Source organism: Salmo salar, chromosome ssa16 (genome assembly GCF_905237065.1).
Source record: "Salmo salar chromosome ssa16, Ssal_v3.1, whole genome shotgun sequence".
Lineage (NCBI taxonomy): Eukaryota > Metazoa > Chordata > Actinopteri > Salmoniformes > Salmonidae > Salmo > Salmo salar.
The window spans coordinates 63,385,109-63,403,660 of NC_059457.1; the positions used below are offsets into that span (position 1 = coordinate 63,385,109).

The 18,552-nt window shown below is 44.6% G+C and overlaps 1 protein-coding gene across 1 annotated transcript in view; it reads left to right on the top strand.

Moving 5' to 3' along the window:
- LOC106574314 (transmembrane protein 163) overlaps window positions 1–18,301 on the top strand; it is a 46,540-nt gene extending 28,239 nt beyond the window's left edge. The window contains exons 6-8 of the mRNA XM_014150152.2: window positions 5,956–6,067; window positions 9,688–9,829; window positions 17,139–18,301. Coding sequence (XP_014005627.1) covers window positions 5,956–6,067; window positions 9,688–9,829; window positions 17,139–17,199 — 315 coding nt within the window. The 3' untranslated portion in view covers window positions 17,200–18,301. The remainder of the gene's footprint in view (window positions 1–5,955; window positions 6,068–9,687; window positions 9,830–17,138) is intronic.
- The last annotated feature ends 251 nt before the right edge of the window (window positions 18,302–18,552 follow it).

Sequence of the window (18,552 nt, forward strand, 5' to 3'; positions counted from 1 at the left end):
AAGGATATGTTTTGCAACACACATAGCATATTTTCTTCTCCCTTACAATACATTTGATTAGTAATACAGTTTAAGTAAATAAAACAGTCATGTAACTTATTTTTACAAAGGTAAACGTAAGAGAATGGTATCTAGCTGTAATGTGTGTGGTCGAATTATTAACATGAGTGTCAACGCTGATAAATAGGCATAACTCAAACGCGTCATTACTTTTGATTTTCAAATTCAACCCTCTTCACCCTCATCATTCAGTTAGCCCTAATTTAAATTACATAGTGAAGTAACTTGCACAATTATTGCTCATTCCCTCCATTTGTCATTAATTCAGTGGGTTAGCTTGTTTGCTTCGCTGGATAGAGTCAAGGATATGATTAGGAATAGTTAAATTATTTGCTGCTGATAAATACGCATAACACAAACTCATTACACTTGTCTTTTTTGTTATTACACTTGTTACCCCTTTTTTCTCCCCAATTTCGTGATATCCAATTGGTAGTTAGTCTTGTCCCATCTCTGCAACTTCCGTACGGACTCGGGTAAGGCGAAGGTCGAGAGCGACGAGTCCTCCGAAACAAGACCCCGCCAAGCCGCACTGCTTCTCGATACTGCTCGCTTAATCCGGAAGCCAGCCGCACCAATGTGTCAGAGGAAACACCTGGCGACGGTGTCAGCCTGCATGCGCCCGGACCGCCATAGGAGTTCCTAGAGCGCAATGGGACAAGGACATCCCAGCCAGCCAAACACTTCCCTAACCCAGACGACGCTGGGCCGATTGTGCGCTGCCTCATGGGTCTCCCGGTCGCGGCTGGCTGCGACACAGCCCTGTATCGAACCCGGATCTGTAGTGACGCTGCTAGCACTGTGATGCAGTGCCTTAGACCGCTGCTACGCTTTTCGTTAAAACACCGTCGGCTACAGTTATTACTCAAATGTAAACATGCGTACTTGCTACGCATCGCCTGCTACCTCCTGAGGTCGGTCACGAAACTCGCCCTACAATTCTCCCCCTTTGAAGCCGGGCAGTGTAAACAGAATTATTGTTGAGCCAACAACCCTACAGTATAAATGGTACTAGCAGAGCAATCTTTTTGAAATGGTTTAAATGTACAGTCATTTTGCTAATATTTGAAAGTTGAAGGGTATGACATGGTAAAAAAATCGTTAACACTTGACACCCAGTGTCATGTTATGACACTGTCATAAGCATGTCATTAAATCAGCAAAAAAAGGGTCCTGAAAAAGGGACGTCTGTCTTTCAAAGATAATTCATAAAGATCCAAGTAACTTCACAGATCTTCATTGTAAAGGGTTTAAACACTGTTTCCTGTGCTAAAGAGACCTTTCTACTGACTCTGAAAAAACACCAAAAGAAAGATACTCAGGGTCCCTGCTCATCTGTGTGAATGTGCCTTAGGCATACTGCAAGGAGGCATGAGGACTGCAGATGTGGCCAGGGCAATAAATTGCAATGTCCATACTGTGAGACGCCTAAGACAGCGCCACAGGGAGACAGGATGGACAGCTGATTGTCCTCGCAGTGGCAGACCATGTGCAACAACACCTGCACAGGATCGGTACATCCGAACATCACACCTGCGGGACTCACACCTGCGGGACAGGTACAGGATGGCGGCAACCACAACTGCCCGAGTTACACCAGGAATGCACAATCCCTCCATCAGTGCTCAGACTGTCCACAATAGGCTGAGAGAGGCTGGACTGAGGTCTCTGGACCAGACAGGACTGGCAAAAAGTGCTCTTCTATGACAAGTCGCGGTTTTGTCTCGCCAGGGGTGATGGTCGGAGTCGCGTTTATCGTTGAAGGAATGAGCGTTACACTGAGGCCTGTAATCTGGAGCGGGATTGAGGTGAAGGGTCCGTCATGGTCTGGGGCGGTGTGTCACAGCATCATCGGACTGAGCTTGTTGTCATTGCAGGCAATCTCAATGCTGTGCGTTTACAGGGAAGACATCCTCCCTCATGTGGTACCCTTCCTGCAGGCTCATCCTGACATGACCCTCCAGCATGACAATGCCACCGCACAGAATGAGGAGTTTGCCTGATTTCCTGCAAGATAGGAAAGCCAGTGTTCTGCCATGGCCAGCTAAGAGCCCAGATCTCAATCCTATTGAGCACATCTGGGACCTGTTAGATCGGAGGGTGAGGGCTAGGGCCATTCTCTCCCAGAAATGACAGGGAACTTGTAGGTGTCTTGGTGGAAGAGTGGGGTAAAATCTCACAGCAAGAACTGGCAAATCTGGTGCAGTCCAAGAGATGCACTGCAATGCTTAATGCAGCTGGTGGCCACACCAGATACTGACTTACTTTTGATTTTGACCCCCCCCCCCTCTTTGTTCAGGGAAATATTATTCAATTTCTGTTAGTCACATGTCTGTGGAACTTGTTCAGTTTGTCTCAGTTGTTGAATCTTGAATCTACAAATATTTACACTTGTTAAGTTTGCTGAAAATAAACAGTTAACAGTGAGGACATTTATTTTTTTGCTGAGTTTGTCTTAACAGCTGACAACTTGTCATAACACGGTCATGACACATATTTAGACCTGTTCTGGCATGTTATTTTATGGCTGGTTATGACACCTACATACTGTAAATGTCAAAACCCACATTTATTCAAATTCGTATTTTCCCCGCCAAGAAGTTTCCGTTCTTTTTGAAAGTTTGTTTCATAAATGCTTTGATAAAAACATTAACACTTTACACAGACAAAGAGAACAATTGCAATTTTACGATAAAACTAACAGGGCTGAGCTCACTGGATGCAGGGTTGAATTGTGTAGGCCTTTGCATTTGTAATTAAAAAGATACTCATACAGTATGTCATTATTGTGTTGATTAGTTCCAGTCAATCATTTTTTATTTTTTATTAAGAAGGCCTAGTTAGCTGAGCCACCCAAAGTTCGAATATTAACCAAAGTTGGCTCACATTCACATTTTCTCAGAACACAAGTAAATGGGCCTAATTTAGGTTATAAAAACATGCCGTTATGTTTTCCCTGGCCTGGCCCAGATGGGATCAGAGCGCATGGGCTCCTCTAGGCTAGTTGTAGCTGTGGTTGTTATCAGTAGAATAGTCAGACTGAAGCACAGATATTGTGCACGTTGACAAATCAAGAGGCATTTTATTTTATTACTTTTTTTGGTTTGCTTGTATGGGCTTCCATTGAATTCACTTATACCCATGTTTTCAGTTGCGATTTGCTATTACACATGTAATGATTTGCATAATAGTTATAAAAAATTAAGGCTGGTTTGTTGTAATCTTGAAAGGTAGGCCTACTGTGCTTTTATATTCATATGAGAAGCGTAATTGTTTATTTTTTTTATATGCTATCGTTACTTGAAGACATGCTGTTAGCAACTCTGCGTATGTCTTGAAGCTAGGCTGTAATGAGTAGCCTACAGACGAGAAAATAAACCTTTTTTTTATTGTCTGCACACGTTTGTGAATTGTTGCTTTCAACAGTGTAGCTAATATGTTTTAGGAGAAACATTTCTGTCATTATTGAATAGTTTGTGCTTAGTGGCTACTGTGATATTTACGGTCAATTTGAACTGTGGACCAATGTTGTTGCCAGCCGCAACGAAAGTTATGGTAAGGCAAGGATGTAATGTGAACTGAAAAACAGAATTCTGTTTCGCCACCCTGCTCCTCACTCTCCTTCATATCTCGTAGTGAGAATAGGGCCGGAGTTGTTCCGAAACAGGTGTATTAAAATTCAGTTTAAGAGTAGACCCCTTCTGCATTGGCTGAATAGATTTACCATTGAAAGACAAATGCATGCTTCAGGAGAAGGGTAGAAAATTGGGACGCAGCTTTTGAAATGTGCATTCGATTCCTCACAGAAAAGCCTGGACTGTTAACTGTAAATGTCAGGCACTGTGTAAACGCACGTGACTGTGTGTCGCTGCATTCCAAATAACCCCCTATTCTCTACTACATAGTGCACTACTTTTGACCAGAGCCATATGGACCCTGGTCAGAAGTAGTGCACTAAATGGGGGGGAGGAGTGTGTATTAGAGAGCGTGACTCACCCTCTATACGGCCCTGATCTCTGCTTAGCCATCTCTCATCTCAGATGGCTTTTAAATGCCACGTGTCGGTGCTTCGTTCAACCCAAGCACCTCAGAGTGTCAAGTCATTGGGGGAGCAGGTCTTTCCTAGCCTGATTCCAGGTCTCTTTGTGCTTTATAACTAGCTCCTACAGCCATAGAAGATCAAATAGATCTGCGACCAGGCTAGGACTTTTTGAAGACTTCCCATAAAAGAGATTTGAAATGGTGCGCACTGCGCAGCATAGTAGGATTGGGGCCAATTCTAAATTCAGGAAGTGAAATGATTCAATTCATGAATTAAAACATCCTCATAGAAAACAATGGCATTTATCACATGTATACAATTCACTTTATAGCCCTTGTATACTATACTTATAGCTAACTACGTATATTCACTCAGGGGCGCAACAATTGTTTTAGAAGTGGGGGAGGACAAACAATTTCTAATCTAAAGCTAAGTTCCTGCATATTACATTGTCAGTGTGAGAACAAAAAGTTGAAATGAATTAGCTAGGGAAACTGGTAAATCAATACATGGCTAAACAGACTCGCATTGCTGTGGAAAAAAACATCTGAATATTAGTCTTTAATCGCTTGGCCGCTGGTTTTATCCTGATTTGATTCTGGTCCAGTGTGAGACCATTTAATAGCTAGTGTGCTCTCTGTCATAGAGTGCAAAAAAACACAGACAGCAGCTGCCTCAACTCTCCCATGGTCCTAAAGCCAGCCTTTCAGTTTGCTTTCACACAGCCTGCCCGACTGCTCTGAGTATTCTGCATAGTCCTAAAGAACACTGGTCCTGTTTGTATCACAGTGTATTGATAAAACTAGGAAATTCATTTTAGAACGTGAGGGTCATGACCTTCCACGTCCGTAGTGGTTGTTGCACCCCTGCACTAACATCTGTTTCTTTCTAAGCTCAGCAATGACTCAGCAATATACTGTGTGTTTACTGGGCTTACAGGCTTCACTGTCCTTCTACTTAATTGTAGTCTATCTCTGGCTGATCTTTGTTGCCTGTTTTAAAACGCTTCGAGTCCCATCACACCGGTAGGACTTAGGGCTTCTAACCCCTTGTAAACATTGTGTGTTTGAGCTACAGACTGCTGGGTTGTTGCATTTGATTGGTCTAGTTCTTCTACATCATGATACCAACCATAAGTGTGTGATTTAATGGGGGCTGAGCTAGAGCGTTGTATGTGCGATAAGGGCGGACCCAAACGGTTCGTCTAACAAAAACAGCCGAACGGTTTCACCTACAAACTATTATGACCCATATATGAAAAACAGACTCTCACAAACATGCACATGTAACCTGTTTTGCTCTGGCGCTCACAGGCCACACGAATCGTAAGAATGTAAGGGGTTCTTCTACATAGAAGATCATAGGAAATTCCAAGACGGTGTCCATAATTCTATAAGCTCACATAGTTGCTGTCACAAATTCCACTGTTGTCACTGGCTAGTTGGATATTCATTCCCCACTGAGCAGACAATTCCTGTACTTACGGCATTCTTATAAATTCATTTTGTCAGGTTTTTGTTTGGCGGCCTTATTTGACATTTTTCAATAAAACTCATAAATTAAACTATGGTTGTACTGAAAATAAAATGATAAAACACTTCAATGTGAGGCTAAATATGAGGGCAGAGCAAGCAGATTCATGGAAGTGGTGCATTTTTTTCACTGGGGGATTTAATGGGACTGAGGTTATTAACCTTGCAGAAATGCAGCTTTTCATGCCTTTCAGGCCACAGTGCAATATTAATGCTACTGCGGAGGCACTCTGCAACACTCACTTTTTCTCTTTCCCTCTTCGTCACCTCTCTCTCTCCCTCTCTCCAATCCCCCTCATCTCATCTGCTCTTCTCTATCAGGATGACTTCCTCTTCAGTGTGTCCATCGTCAGTGGCGTGATGTGTGTCATTCTGGCCGCGGTCAAGTTCATGCTGGGCAGGGTGCTCACCAGCAGAGCCCTCATCACAGACGGTAGGTACCTAACTCGGTGTAGTTGCTCCAAGACACTGATCTTCAGTCTTTTATTTTTTTATTTTCCCTATTAGGATTGGGAGGAGAAGATTATCTTTGATCTGTACCTAGGGGAAACTTCACCCTGGAGCTACCTAACTCTGAGGCAGCAAGGCATACTTCTGCCTGATCTAGGCCACTTGAGTTCAGGCCTGTTAGAGAATTGGGGGAAGGTGGAGCACGAGGGTGAACAACTCCATAGGGAATCTTTGAGATAAATTAAAAGGGGAAAGGTATGGTGTATGGGAGGCTATGGCTGTGTCTGAAATGGCACCCTATTCCCATAGGTTACGAAGATGGAAGGCGATTGGCTTAGACACCATCATGAAATCTGTGGAATATATTGGGAACTACTTAGTGCACTATATAGGGCAGTGACCATCAATTAGATTCAGCCGCAGGCCAATTTCCTTTCTTGAGCAGATGGTCAGGGGGCTGGAACATATACCGAAGATGGTGCCGACAGACATGGTAGCTCTGCTTCTAGCTCCTGAGCAACTTTGCACAATTTTTGTTGTGTTATTTCTTACATTAGCCCAGTTTCTTTGTTATTACATGCAGCTGGTAAATAACTTTTGGATATCAGAGCGGCGGTAATTCACCAGCATTGCAACCAGGAGTACGACTTTCCCGAATTGTATCCTTTGTTCCTACTATCCAGAGCAATTTAACTTCTCTGAGGCTGCTCTAGGACACCGCCGGCGGAGAAGCGTTATTCAGAGTGGGCTTCTAGTCCTACTCGGGAGGCGTGCACACCATCCACCGCTTCCGAGTATATTACTCGCTAATGTTCGGTCTCTGGACAATAAGGTGGACAAGCTCAGGGTGAGGATCTCCTTTCAGAGAGACAACAGGGACTGTAATATACTGTTTCACAGAGTCATGGCTCGCTCCGGATATACTGTCCCCGTCCATACAACCAGCTGTGTTCTCCAGTACATCACGCAGACAGGAATAAAGAACTCTCCGGGAGGAAAAAAGGTGGCGGTGTATGTTTCATCATTAATTATTCATGGTGTGGTAATGTACAGAAACACATATCCTTTTGTTCACCTGACCTAGAAAACCTCACAATCAAATGTATTACCTCCCAAGAGAATTCTCTTCGGTTATAGTCACAGCCATGTATATTCCCCCTCAAGCCGATAACACGACAACCCTCAAGGAACTACATTGGACTTTGAGCAAACTGGAAACCACATATCCTGAGGCCGCATTTATTGGAGCTGGGGATTTTAACAAAGCAATTTTGAGGAAAAGGCGACCGAAGTTCTATCGACACATTGACTGTAGTACTCATGCTGCTAAAACTCTCGACCACTGATGCCTACAAGGCCTTCCCCCGCCCTCGCTTCGGAAGATCAGATCATGACTCCATTTTGCTCCTCCCTTCCTATAGGCAGAAACTCAAACAGGAAGTACCTGTGCTAAGGTCAATTCAACGCTGGTCTGACCAATCGGAATCCACGCTTCAAGATTTGTTTTGATCACGTGGACTGGGATATGTTCCGGGTAGCTTCTGAGAATAACATTGACCTATACATGGACAATGGGACTGAGTTCATCAGGAAGTGTATAGGGGATGTTCCCACTGACTATTAAAACCTACCCAAACCAGAAACTGTGGCTAAATGGCAGCATTCGTGCAAAACTGGAAGCGCGAACCACTGCATTTAACCTTGGCAAGTTGACTGGGAATATGGTTGTATACTAACAGTGTGGTTATTCCCTCCGTAACACAATCAAACAGGCAAAACGTCAGTACGGCGACAAAGTGGAGTCGCAATTCAACAGCTCAAACACGAGACGTATGTGGCAGGGTCTATAGACAATCACGGATTACAAAGGGAAAACCAGCCAGGTCACGGACACCGTCTTGCTCCCAGACAAGCTAAACCCCTTTATCCACTTTGAGGATAACACAGTGCCACTGACACGGCCCACTCCCAAGGACTGTGGGCTCTTGTTCTCCGTGGCTGACGCTGCCGGCCCAGACGGCATCCCTAGCCGTATCCTCAGAGCATGCGCAGACCAGCTGGCTGGCGTGTTTACGGACATATTCAATCTTTCCACCATCCACCATTGTTCCTGTACCCAAGAAAAGCTAGCTTCTGACATCATGAAGTGCTTTGAGAGGCTAGTTAAGATCGAGGTGGTATGATCCTTATCTGACACCCTAGACCCACTTCAATTTGCATACCGCCCCAATAGATCCACAGACGATGCAATTGCCATCACACTGCCCTATCCCATCTGGACAAGAGGAAAACCTATGTAAGAATGCTGTTCATTTACTGTAGCTCAGCCTTCAACACCATAGTACCCTCCAAGCTTATCATTAAGCTTGGGGCCCTGGGTTTGAACAGCGCTCTGTGCAACTGGGTCCTGGACTTGCTGACGGGCCACCCCAGGTGGTGAAGATAGGAAACAACACCTGCACTTCGCTGATCCTCAACACGGGGGCCCCACAACGTGTGCTCAGCCCCTCCTGTACTCCCTTTTCACCCATGACTGCATGGTCATGCACGCCTCCAACTCAATCATCAAGTTTGCAGACGACACAACAATAGTAGGCCTGATTACCAACAATGACGAGAGCCTACAGGGAGGAGTTGATGGCCCTGGTGGAGTGGTGCCAGGAAAATAACCTATCCCTCAACGTCAACACAATGAAGGAGCTGATCGTGGACTTCAGGAAACAGCAGAGTGAGCATGCCCCTTTCCAGAACAAGACCGCAGTGGAGAAGGTGAAACGCTTCAAGCTCCTCATTGTACACATCATCAAAGTGTGTGTTTGGGGTTCGTTAAGTTGTACGTGAGAGTGACAGCTAGCAGAATAGAGTAGAAGTTATTCACCTACCAGATTTTCGTCTCGATGTGACATTAAACAAGCCATCAAAGGGGCAATCTGTGATTGCTACATACAATTTTGGACTTTTCAATTAATTATATATATATATATATAGATTCTTGAAGAATATAACTTATAAATGCTTCATAAGCTTAGTTCAACTGTTGTAACCCATCGGAACCCAAAGTATAAGCTAGTTTTGCTCCCTTGTTTTTAAGAAATGTCATTGTAAACAAATACTGTAGTCTCAGTGTAATTTTGATCTCATGGATGTTCAGTCCTTGCGTCCAATTTGAGTGGTTAATATTTCTCCAGCCCTGTCACTTATCTGTTTAACACTGGCAGGGTGTCCCGTTGTTGTTAGAACTGCAGATTGCCCCTAGGAATACAGCGCCATAGATGATATTCTTTACTGAGGTAATTGACGTGCCCAGTCTGGTCATATCACACACACAGTATGTAAAAGACTGGCAGAGGTCCTTGTCAGTCGGTGTGTTTTTGAGGTGCAGAGAGAGCCAGTTGAGTGGGCACTTATGAATCGAATGAGGAGACACAATCGTCTCTGTTCATTCTGTTCTATGGACTTTCGGATTAAGACTCTGTGGCAGACTACATGTAATTTCATAAAATATATGTACATGTGTTCATTGTTGTTAATGTTCAAGCTATTTCTATTTCCCTCTGTGGGATAATACAGTTGACTAAACTGCCTGTCTTGTCCGCTCTACAGGTTTCAACTCCCTGGTGGGCGGGGTCATGGGCTTCTCCATCCTTATCAGTGCCAAGGTGTTCAAGCACGATCCCAAAGTGTGGTACCTGGATGGGTCCACAGGGGTCCTCATAGGCCTCATCATCCTGGCCTATGGGGTCAAGTAAGTGGATACATTGTGTATGGCCCTCAAACTCAACTCTGGACCTCCAAAGCCAGTTCCACTTCATTTTGTTATTGTTCCCCTCTAATCAGGGACTGATTTAGACCTGTGACACCAGGTGTGTGCAATTATCAGGTAGAACAGAACCAGCAGGTTCCGGACCTCGTAGGGTAAGAGTTGAGTACCCCAGGTGTAGGGGGAAGCTGCCTCTAAACACTGATCTTGGGTCAGTTTTGCCTGGCAATGGTTAGGATTCATGGAGGGGAAGCTAATCCAAGATCTGTATCTAGAAGAAACATAATATTCAATCATTGTTACACACATGTACATTATGTCCCCTGAGAAATACACTTATTTAAATAACAGAAATGTTGTCATTTAAATTGTAACCAATTTAAATGCATGTTTTACATTGCCCAGTGCCCCAGTGGGTGGAGATTTCACCACGTTTTCCATCAATGGAATGATGCAAAACGAACACGGCCAGTGTCTCACTTAGATTGTTATCCAGGTGGGGCCGAAAGCAACATTCATACACCAAAACGGTCAATACGCTTGTAAACGTTAGTGGAGCCACTTTTGGTGTTAACTGTAAAAAAGTTATTTGTTTCCCCCACACAGTAACTCAACTGCTCCTAAATTATTTTTTTTGCCTGTAGTGTCAATAACACGCTTTGAAAAATAAGGGTATTTTACAGATTTTTACCTAATTCACTTTACTATTCTCTGGACAGTCAGAAAGAAAGGAATGTCAAACTATGTATAGGTAAAACTCTGTCAATGTACCATAACCTGTTTGCATCTCATATACAGACGAAAAACACAGCAAAACAAAGGAAAACAAATAAACTTGGTGTATAACTCATCTGTACAGGAGAAAGCACCTCATAGCCTTCATTATGGACATCAGACCCAGATGGTTTAATTCTGCTTTATAAAACAATTAAACATTTGATTTCATGAATATCAACTAATCTTGGATTACAAGGTTAGTCAGGCCTATGGTCAAGCCTGTGATTCATCCACCGTAGTCCAGGAATATTTTAGGTGACAAACTCTTTGAGGCAATGCATAATGGTAGGGGAAAAACATGTTATACCCACTATCAGTGTTTCCCCTATATTTACATTTACATTTACATTTAAGTCATTTAGCAGACGCTCTTATCCAGAGCGACTTACAAATTGGTGCATTCACCTTATGATATCCAGTGGAACAACCACTTTACAATAGTGCATCTAAATCTTTTAAGGGGGGGGTTAGAAGGATTACTTTATCCTATCCTAGGTATTCCTTAAAGAGGTGGGGTTTCAGGTGTCTCCGGAAGGTGGTGATTGACTCCGCTGTCCTGGCATCGTGAGGGAGCTTGTTCCACCATTGGGGTGCCAGAGCAGCGAACAGTTTTGACTGGGCTGAGCGGGAACTGTGCTTCCTCAGAGGTAGGGGGGCCAGCAGGCCAGAGGTGGATGAACGCAGTGCCCTTGTTTGGGTGTAGGGTTTGATCAGAGCCTGAAGGTATGGAGGTGCCGTTCCCTTCACAGCTCCGTAGGCAATCACCATGGTCTTGTAGCGGATGCGAGCTTCAACTGGAAGCCAGTGGAGAGAGCGGAGGAGCGGGGTGACGTGAGAGAACTTGGGAAGGTTGAACACCAGACGGGCTGCGGCGTTCTGGATGAGTTGTAGGGGTTTAATGGCACAGGCAGGGAGCCCAGCCAACAGCGAGTTGCAGTAATCCAGACGGGAGATGACAAGTGCCTGGATTAGGACCTGCGCCGCTTCCTGTGTGAGGCAGGGTCGTACTCTGCGAATGTTGTAGAGCATGAACCTACAGGATTGGGTCACCGCCTTGATGTTAGTGGAGAACGACAGGGTGTTGTCCAGGATCACGCCAAGGTTCTTAGCACTCTGGGAGGAGGACACAAGGGAGTTGTCAACCGTGATGGCGAGATCATGGAACGGGCAGTCCTTCCCCGGGAGGAAGAGCAGCTCCGTCTTGCCGAGGTTCAGCTTGAGGTGGTGATCCGTCATCCACACTGATATGTCTGACAGACATGCAGAGATGCGATTCGCCGCCTGGTTATCAGAAGGGGGAAAGGAGAAGATTAATTGTGTGTCGTCTGCATAGCAATGATAGGACAGACCATGTGAGGATATGACAGAGCCAAGTGACTTGGTGTATAGCGAGAATAGGAGAGGGCCTAGAACAGAGCCCTGGGGGACACCAGTGGTGAGAGCGCATGGTGCGGAGACAGATTCTCGCCACGCCACCTGGTAGGAGCGACCTGTCAGGTAGGACGCAATCCAAGCGTGGGCCGCGCCGGAGATGCCCAACTCGGAGATGGTGGAGAGGAGGATCTGATGGTTCACAGTATCAAAGGCAGCAGATAGGTCTAGAAGGATGAGAGCAGAGGAGAGAGAGTTAGCTTTAGCAGTGCGGAGAGCCTCCGTGACACAGAGAAGAGCAGTCTCAGTTGAATGCCCAGTCTTGAAACCTGACTGATTAGGATCAAGAAGGTCATTCTGAGAGAGATAGCAGGAGAGCTGGCCAAGGACGGCACGTTCAAGAGTTTTGGAGAGAAAAGAAAGAAGGGATACTGGTCTGTAGTTGTTGACATCGGAGGGATCGAGTGTAGGTTTTTTCAGAAGGGGTGCAACTCTCGCTCTCTTGAAGACGGAAGGGACGTAGCCAGCGGTCAAGGATGAGTTGATGAGCGAGGTGAGGTAGGGGAGAAGGTCTCCGGAAATGGTCTGGAGAAGAGAGGAGGGGATAGGGTCAAGTGGGCAGGTTGTTGGGCGGCCGGCCGTCACGACGCGAGATTTCATCTGGAGAGAGAGGGGAGAAAGAGGTCAAAGCACAGGGTAGGGCAGTGTGAGCAGGACCAGCGGTGTCGTTTGACTTAGCAAAAGAGGATCGGATATCGTCAACCTTCTTTTCAAAATGGTTGACGAAGTCATCCGCAGAGAGGGAGGAGGGGGGGGGAGGAGGATTCAGGAGGGAGGAGAAGGTAGCAAAGAGCTTCCTAGGGTTAGAGGCAGATGCTTGGAATTTAGAGTGGTAGAAAGTGGCTTTAGCAGCACAGACAGAAGAGGAGAATGTAGAGAGGAGGGAGTGAAAGGATGCCAGGTCCGCAGGGAGGCGAGTTTTCCTCCATTTCCGCTCAGCTGCCCGGAGCCCTGTTCTGTGAGCTCGCAGTGAGTCGTCGAGCCACGGAGCAGGAGGGGAGGACCGAGCCGGCCTGGAGGATAGGGGACAGAGAAAATCAAAGGATGCAGAAAGGGAGGAGAGGAGGGTTGAGGAGGCAGAATCAGGAGATAGGTTGGAGAAGGTTTGAGCAGAGGGAAGAGATGATAGGATGGAAGAGGAGAGAGTAGCGGGAGAGAGAGAGCGAAGGTTGGGACGGCGCAATACCGTCCGAGTAGGGGCAGAGTGAGAAGTGTTGGATGAGCGCAAGAGGGAAAAGGATACAAGGTAGTGGTCGGAGATTTGGAGGGGAGTTGCAATGAGATTAGTGGAAGAACAGCATCTAGTAAAGATGAGGTCAAGCGTATTGCCTGCCTTGTGAGTAGGGGGGGAAGGTGAGAGGGTGAAGTCAAAAGAGGAGAGAAGTGGAAAGAAGGAGGCAGAGAGGAATGAGTCAAAGGTAGACGTGGGGAGGTTAAAGTCACCCAGAACTGTGAGAGGTGAGCCATCCTCAGGAAAGGAACTTATCAAGGCGTCAAGCTCATTGATGAACTCTCCAAGGGAACCTGGAGGGCGATAAATGATAAGGATGTTAAGCTTGAAAGGGCTGGTAACTGTGACAGCATGGAATTCAAATGAGGAGATAGACAGATGGGTCAGGGGAGAAAGAGAGAATGTCCACTTGGGAGAGATGAGGATTCCAGTGCCACCACCCCGCTGGCTCGATGCTCTAGGGGTATGCGAGAACACGTGGGCAGACGAAGAGAGAGCAGTAGGAGTAGCAGTGTTATCTGTGGTAATCCATGTTTCCGTCAGCGCCAGGAAGTCTAGGGACTGGAGGGTAGCATAGGCTGAGATGAACTCAGCCTTGTTGGCTGCAGACCGGCAGTTCCAGAGGCTGCCGGAGACCTGGAACTCCACGTGGGTTGTGCGCACTGGGACCACCAGGTTAGAGTGGCAGCGGCCACGCGGTGTGAAGCATTTGTATGGCCTGTGCAGAGAGGAGAGAACAGGGATAGACAGACACATAGTTGACAAGCTACAGAAGTGTTGTTTCTTGTATTATTGTCTCTTGTGTCTTTAGAGAACTGTTTCACTTTGATATCCTTTTTCTTCTGTCCTGATTTTCTCTTTCTTTTCTTCTGTTAACCTCTATGGGCTAGGTGGGACGCAAGCGTCCCACCCGTGGTGCACTCCATCAACAGCAGGTGCATTTCAAGAGCGGCAAATTTGAATCCAAATAAATGTCAAAATTCAAATTTTTCAAACATACAACTATTTTACACCCTTTGAAAGATAAACATCTCCTTAATCTAACCACGTTTTACGATTTCAAAAAGGTTTTACGGCGAAAGCATAAATTTAGAGTATGTTAGGACAGTACATTTACAAGAGTTGTGTGTAATGTTTTGTCAATTCAAAGACAGGGTCACCAAAACCATAAAACCAGCTAAAATGATGCACTAACCTTTTACAATCTCCATCAGATGACACTCCTAGGACATTATGTTAGACAATGCATGCATTTTTAGTTCTATCAAGTTCATATTTATATCCAAAAACAGCATTTTACTATGGCATTGATGTTGAGGAAATCGTTTCCCTCCAATAACCGGCAGTCAAGTCAGTACCACAAATTAAATAATTAAAATTAGAAAACATTGGTAAAATATTATATTGTCATTTAAAGAATTATAGATTTACATCTCTTGAACGCAATCAACTTGCCAGATTTAAAAATAACCTTACTGGGAAATCACACTTTGCAATAATCTGAGCACTGCGCCCAGAAAAATACGCGTTGCGACAGACTAGACGTCATGTTGGGGAGATCTAAAATCGAAAATACTATGTAAATAATCCATTACCTTTGATTCTCTTCATCAGATGTCACTTCCAGGTATCACAGGTCCATAACGAATGTAGTTTTGTTCAAAAAAGCTCATCATTTATGTCCAAAAATCTCCGTCTTGTTAGCACATGATCTAAGCCAGCCGGACTTCTCGTCATGAACGAGGGGAAAAAAATATTTACGTTCGTTCAAACATGTCAAACGTTGTATAGCATAAATCATTAGGGCCTTTTTAACCAGAACATGAATAATATTCAAGGTGGACGAATGCATTCTCTTTTATAACGTATTGGAACGAGGGTACCCAACATGAACTCGCGCGCCAGGTGTCTAATGGGCCATCATCGTTCCATGGCTCTTGTTCGGTCACATCTCCCTCCAGAAGACTCAAAACACTTTGTAAAGGCTGGTGACATCTAGTGGAAGCAATAGGAAGTGCCAAAATATTCCTCAGCCCCTGTGTTTTTCAATGGCATAGGTTTAAAGGTAATACAACACATCAGGTATCCACTTCCTGTCAGAAAATGTCTCAGGGTTTTGCCTGCCAAATGAGTTCTGTTATACTCAGACACCATTCAAACAGTTTTAGAAACTTTAGAGTGTTTTCTATCCATATATAATAAGTATATGCATATTCTAGTTACTGGGTAGGATTAGTAACCAGATTAAATCGGGTACATTTTTTTTATCCAGCCGTGCAAATACTGCCCCCTAGCCCTAACAGGTTAACTAGATATTCTTTGTTGTTCTTCGTTAGCTAGCTAGCTTCTTCCAAAAGAGACCCTAGCAACATAAATATTGTGTGTGTGTGTATATATATATATATATATATATATATATATATATATATATATATATATATATATATATATAATATTAATTTAGCAGTGGCGGACCGTGGCATCCACTACGAAAAATTATTTTAAAACATTTCCGTGATGGTAAAATGTTTTCAGTGTAAACTTAAACAACTTAAACCAGGTTTAAAGTATTGAAAAAGATAATGGAGCTGTACACTGTGTACAAAACATTAAGAAGACCTGCTCTTTCCATGAGACTGACCAGGTGAAAACTCTGATCCCTTCTTGATGTCACGTGTTAAATCTACTTCAATCAGTGTAGATGAAGGGAAGAAGATAGATTAAAGAAGGATTTTTAAGCCGTTAAACAATTGAGAGATGGGTTGTGCCATTCAGTGTGAATGGGCAAGACAAAAGATTTAATTGCCTTTGAATGGAGTACGGTAGTAGGTGCCAGGTGCAGCGGTTTGTGTCAAGAACTGCAATGTTTCTGGGGTTTTCAGGCTCAACAGTTTCAAGAATGCTCCACCACCCAAAGGACACCCAGCCAACTTGACACAACTGTGGGAAGCATTTGAGTCAACATGGGCCAGCATCCCTGTGGAACGCTTTCGACAGCTTGTAGAGTCCATGGCCTGACGAATTGAGGCTGTTCTGAGGGCAAAATGGGGGGATGCCACTCAATACTAGGAAGGTGTTCCTAATGTTTGGTATACTCAGTGTGTTTTATATGATAATCTTTGAAATAACAACCACCAAAATAAAAACCAGACAGTGAGGGAGAATCATCTAAAATTCCAAATATATCATAGCATGGGGCACCCATTGATTTTATGTTTGAGTCACTCAGATGGCAAAAGTTGTAGAATTGCAAAAGGTGTAGAGTTTTAAAGCTGATTACAAATCAGCTTTAAAACTGACATTTTTCTGTCCTTTGACAAAATGTGTAGAATTGCAGGAAATTTGCTTTAAAACATCAACATTTGTTCTCCGTGTCCAAGAGGAGTTCCTCCAAACCCCCCCCCCCCACGCTAACTTTTCCACTGCTGCTGAAGTAAATCCTAGTGGAAACACTGCACTACACTGGCAGTGCAGCCTATCATTAGGCAGTGTTCTGTCCCAGGGAGCATTCCAATCACAGGACTTGAGCTTGGCTTGCATGGGCTCACCTGGTCAGTATAGTGTGATGAAAGAGACTCGGGGAAGAAGGAAATCCAAACATGACACCACCAAGTGCATCAACAAATTCATCAACAAAAGCAGCAGCAATGGTTATACAAATGTACTCAAATTATTTGACGTGATAGATTGTTACTCAACACATTCTGAACTAGATTAATTTCAGAATTTCACTACAAAGAACGACGGTTTTCACTAATTGAATATTGGCAATGAAATGCAGTTGCAGCTCTCACTGTGTGTGTACCTGTGAATGTTAGCGATTTCATTAATGTGAATGTCTCTTTCCTGTCCTAGGCTGCTGGTTGACATGGTCCCTCGAGTGCGACAGACGAGGAACTACGAGCGCTTTGAGTGACAGAAGATCACGGAAGGGCAGTGAGGGCGCCGAGGGGGATGGGTTCTAGGTTATATACAGTAGAAGCACTTCCAGTGTCTGTTCTAGGGTATATATGTCTACGCCCAGTCCCTATCCAGCTCAACTCTATTCTTCCTGGTAGATCTCTCCAGTCACCATGACAAACCTATTGATTGGTTTAGACAAGGTGCCAGCCCAATGGCATTTTAGATAGACCCAAGTGGTCCATTCTGCAGCGTTCCTCCGGTCTCTCTGACTCCGAATCTGATCCGTCCATAGGAGTCATTACAAAGTCAAAGAGAAGACGGCGGTTTCCCTCAGTATTTCTCCTCCTCTACCGAAGCAGGGGGAGGTGGAAGGACAGAAGAACGTGCGCTGCTGAGTCGTCAGGAAATTGTCACTGCTGCTACAAAGGCGCTGCACCGTCTCCACTGATTAGTCTGGTGTTCATATCTCTCTCCCCTTGGACAAGATGGCTGATTCAGATATGCATTGTAGGATCTCAGTCCTTAAGGGACTTCAATGGTTTCTAATAGGCGCTTTCTTTTGATTAGTAACACTGTGTGTCCCAAATGGCACCCTATTACCTTAATTGTGCACTACTTTTGACCACCCTATTCCCTTTATTGCACTACTTTTGACCAGGAACCATTAAAAAGTGCACGAAATAGGGTGGCATTTAGCACACCGCCTATTTCTCTTTGACACCACTGCTCAAAGTAGATGTGCTGCTTTTATGTTGTCATGATGTAGTAGGGGCGGCAGGTAGCCTAGTGGGTGTTGAATAAAAGCTTGTGGCAGACCATCAACAAACATGACTGGAGCCAGAGATTACTACAAGTCTTTTTCTGTGCACTATTGGCTAGAACACAAGTCATCCCTTTTTAGGCCATTCCCTCTTCTTTAATTCCTTAAAATCTGACAGGGCAATTGCGGTCTTCCTGGCAAGTAAATATACAATATAATTATGTTTTAAGCTTTCACAATCTGTCACGCTGGGTGTAATTGTATATGTAGGATATACACTACATGACCAAAAGTATGTGGACACCTGCTCGTCGAACATCTCATTCCAAAATCATGGGCATTAATATGGAGTTGGTTCCCCCCCCCTTTCAGCCCCCACTCTTCTGGGAAGCTGATCTACTAGATGTTGGAACTTTGCTGCGGGGGACTTTGTTTTCATTCAGCCAGAAGAGAATTAGTGAGGTCGGGCATTGATGTTGGGCCTGGCTTGCAGTTGGCGTTCCAATTCATCCCAAAGGTGTTTGATAGGGTTGAGGTCAGGGCTCTCTGCAGGCCTGTCAAGTTATTCCACACCGATCTCGACAAACCATTTCTGTATGGACCTCA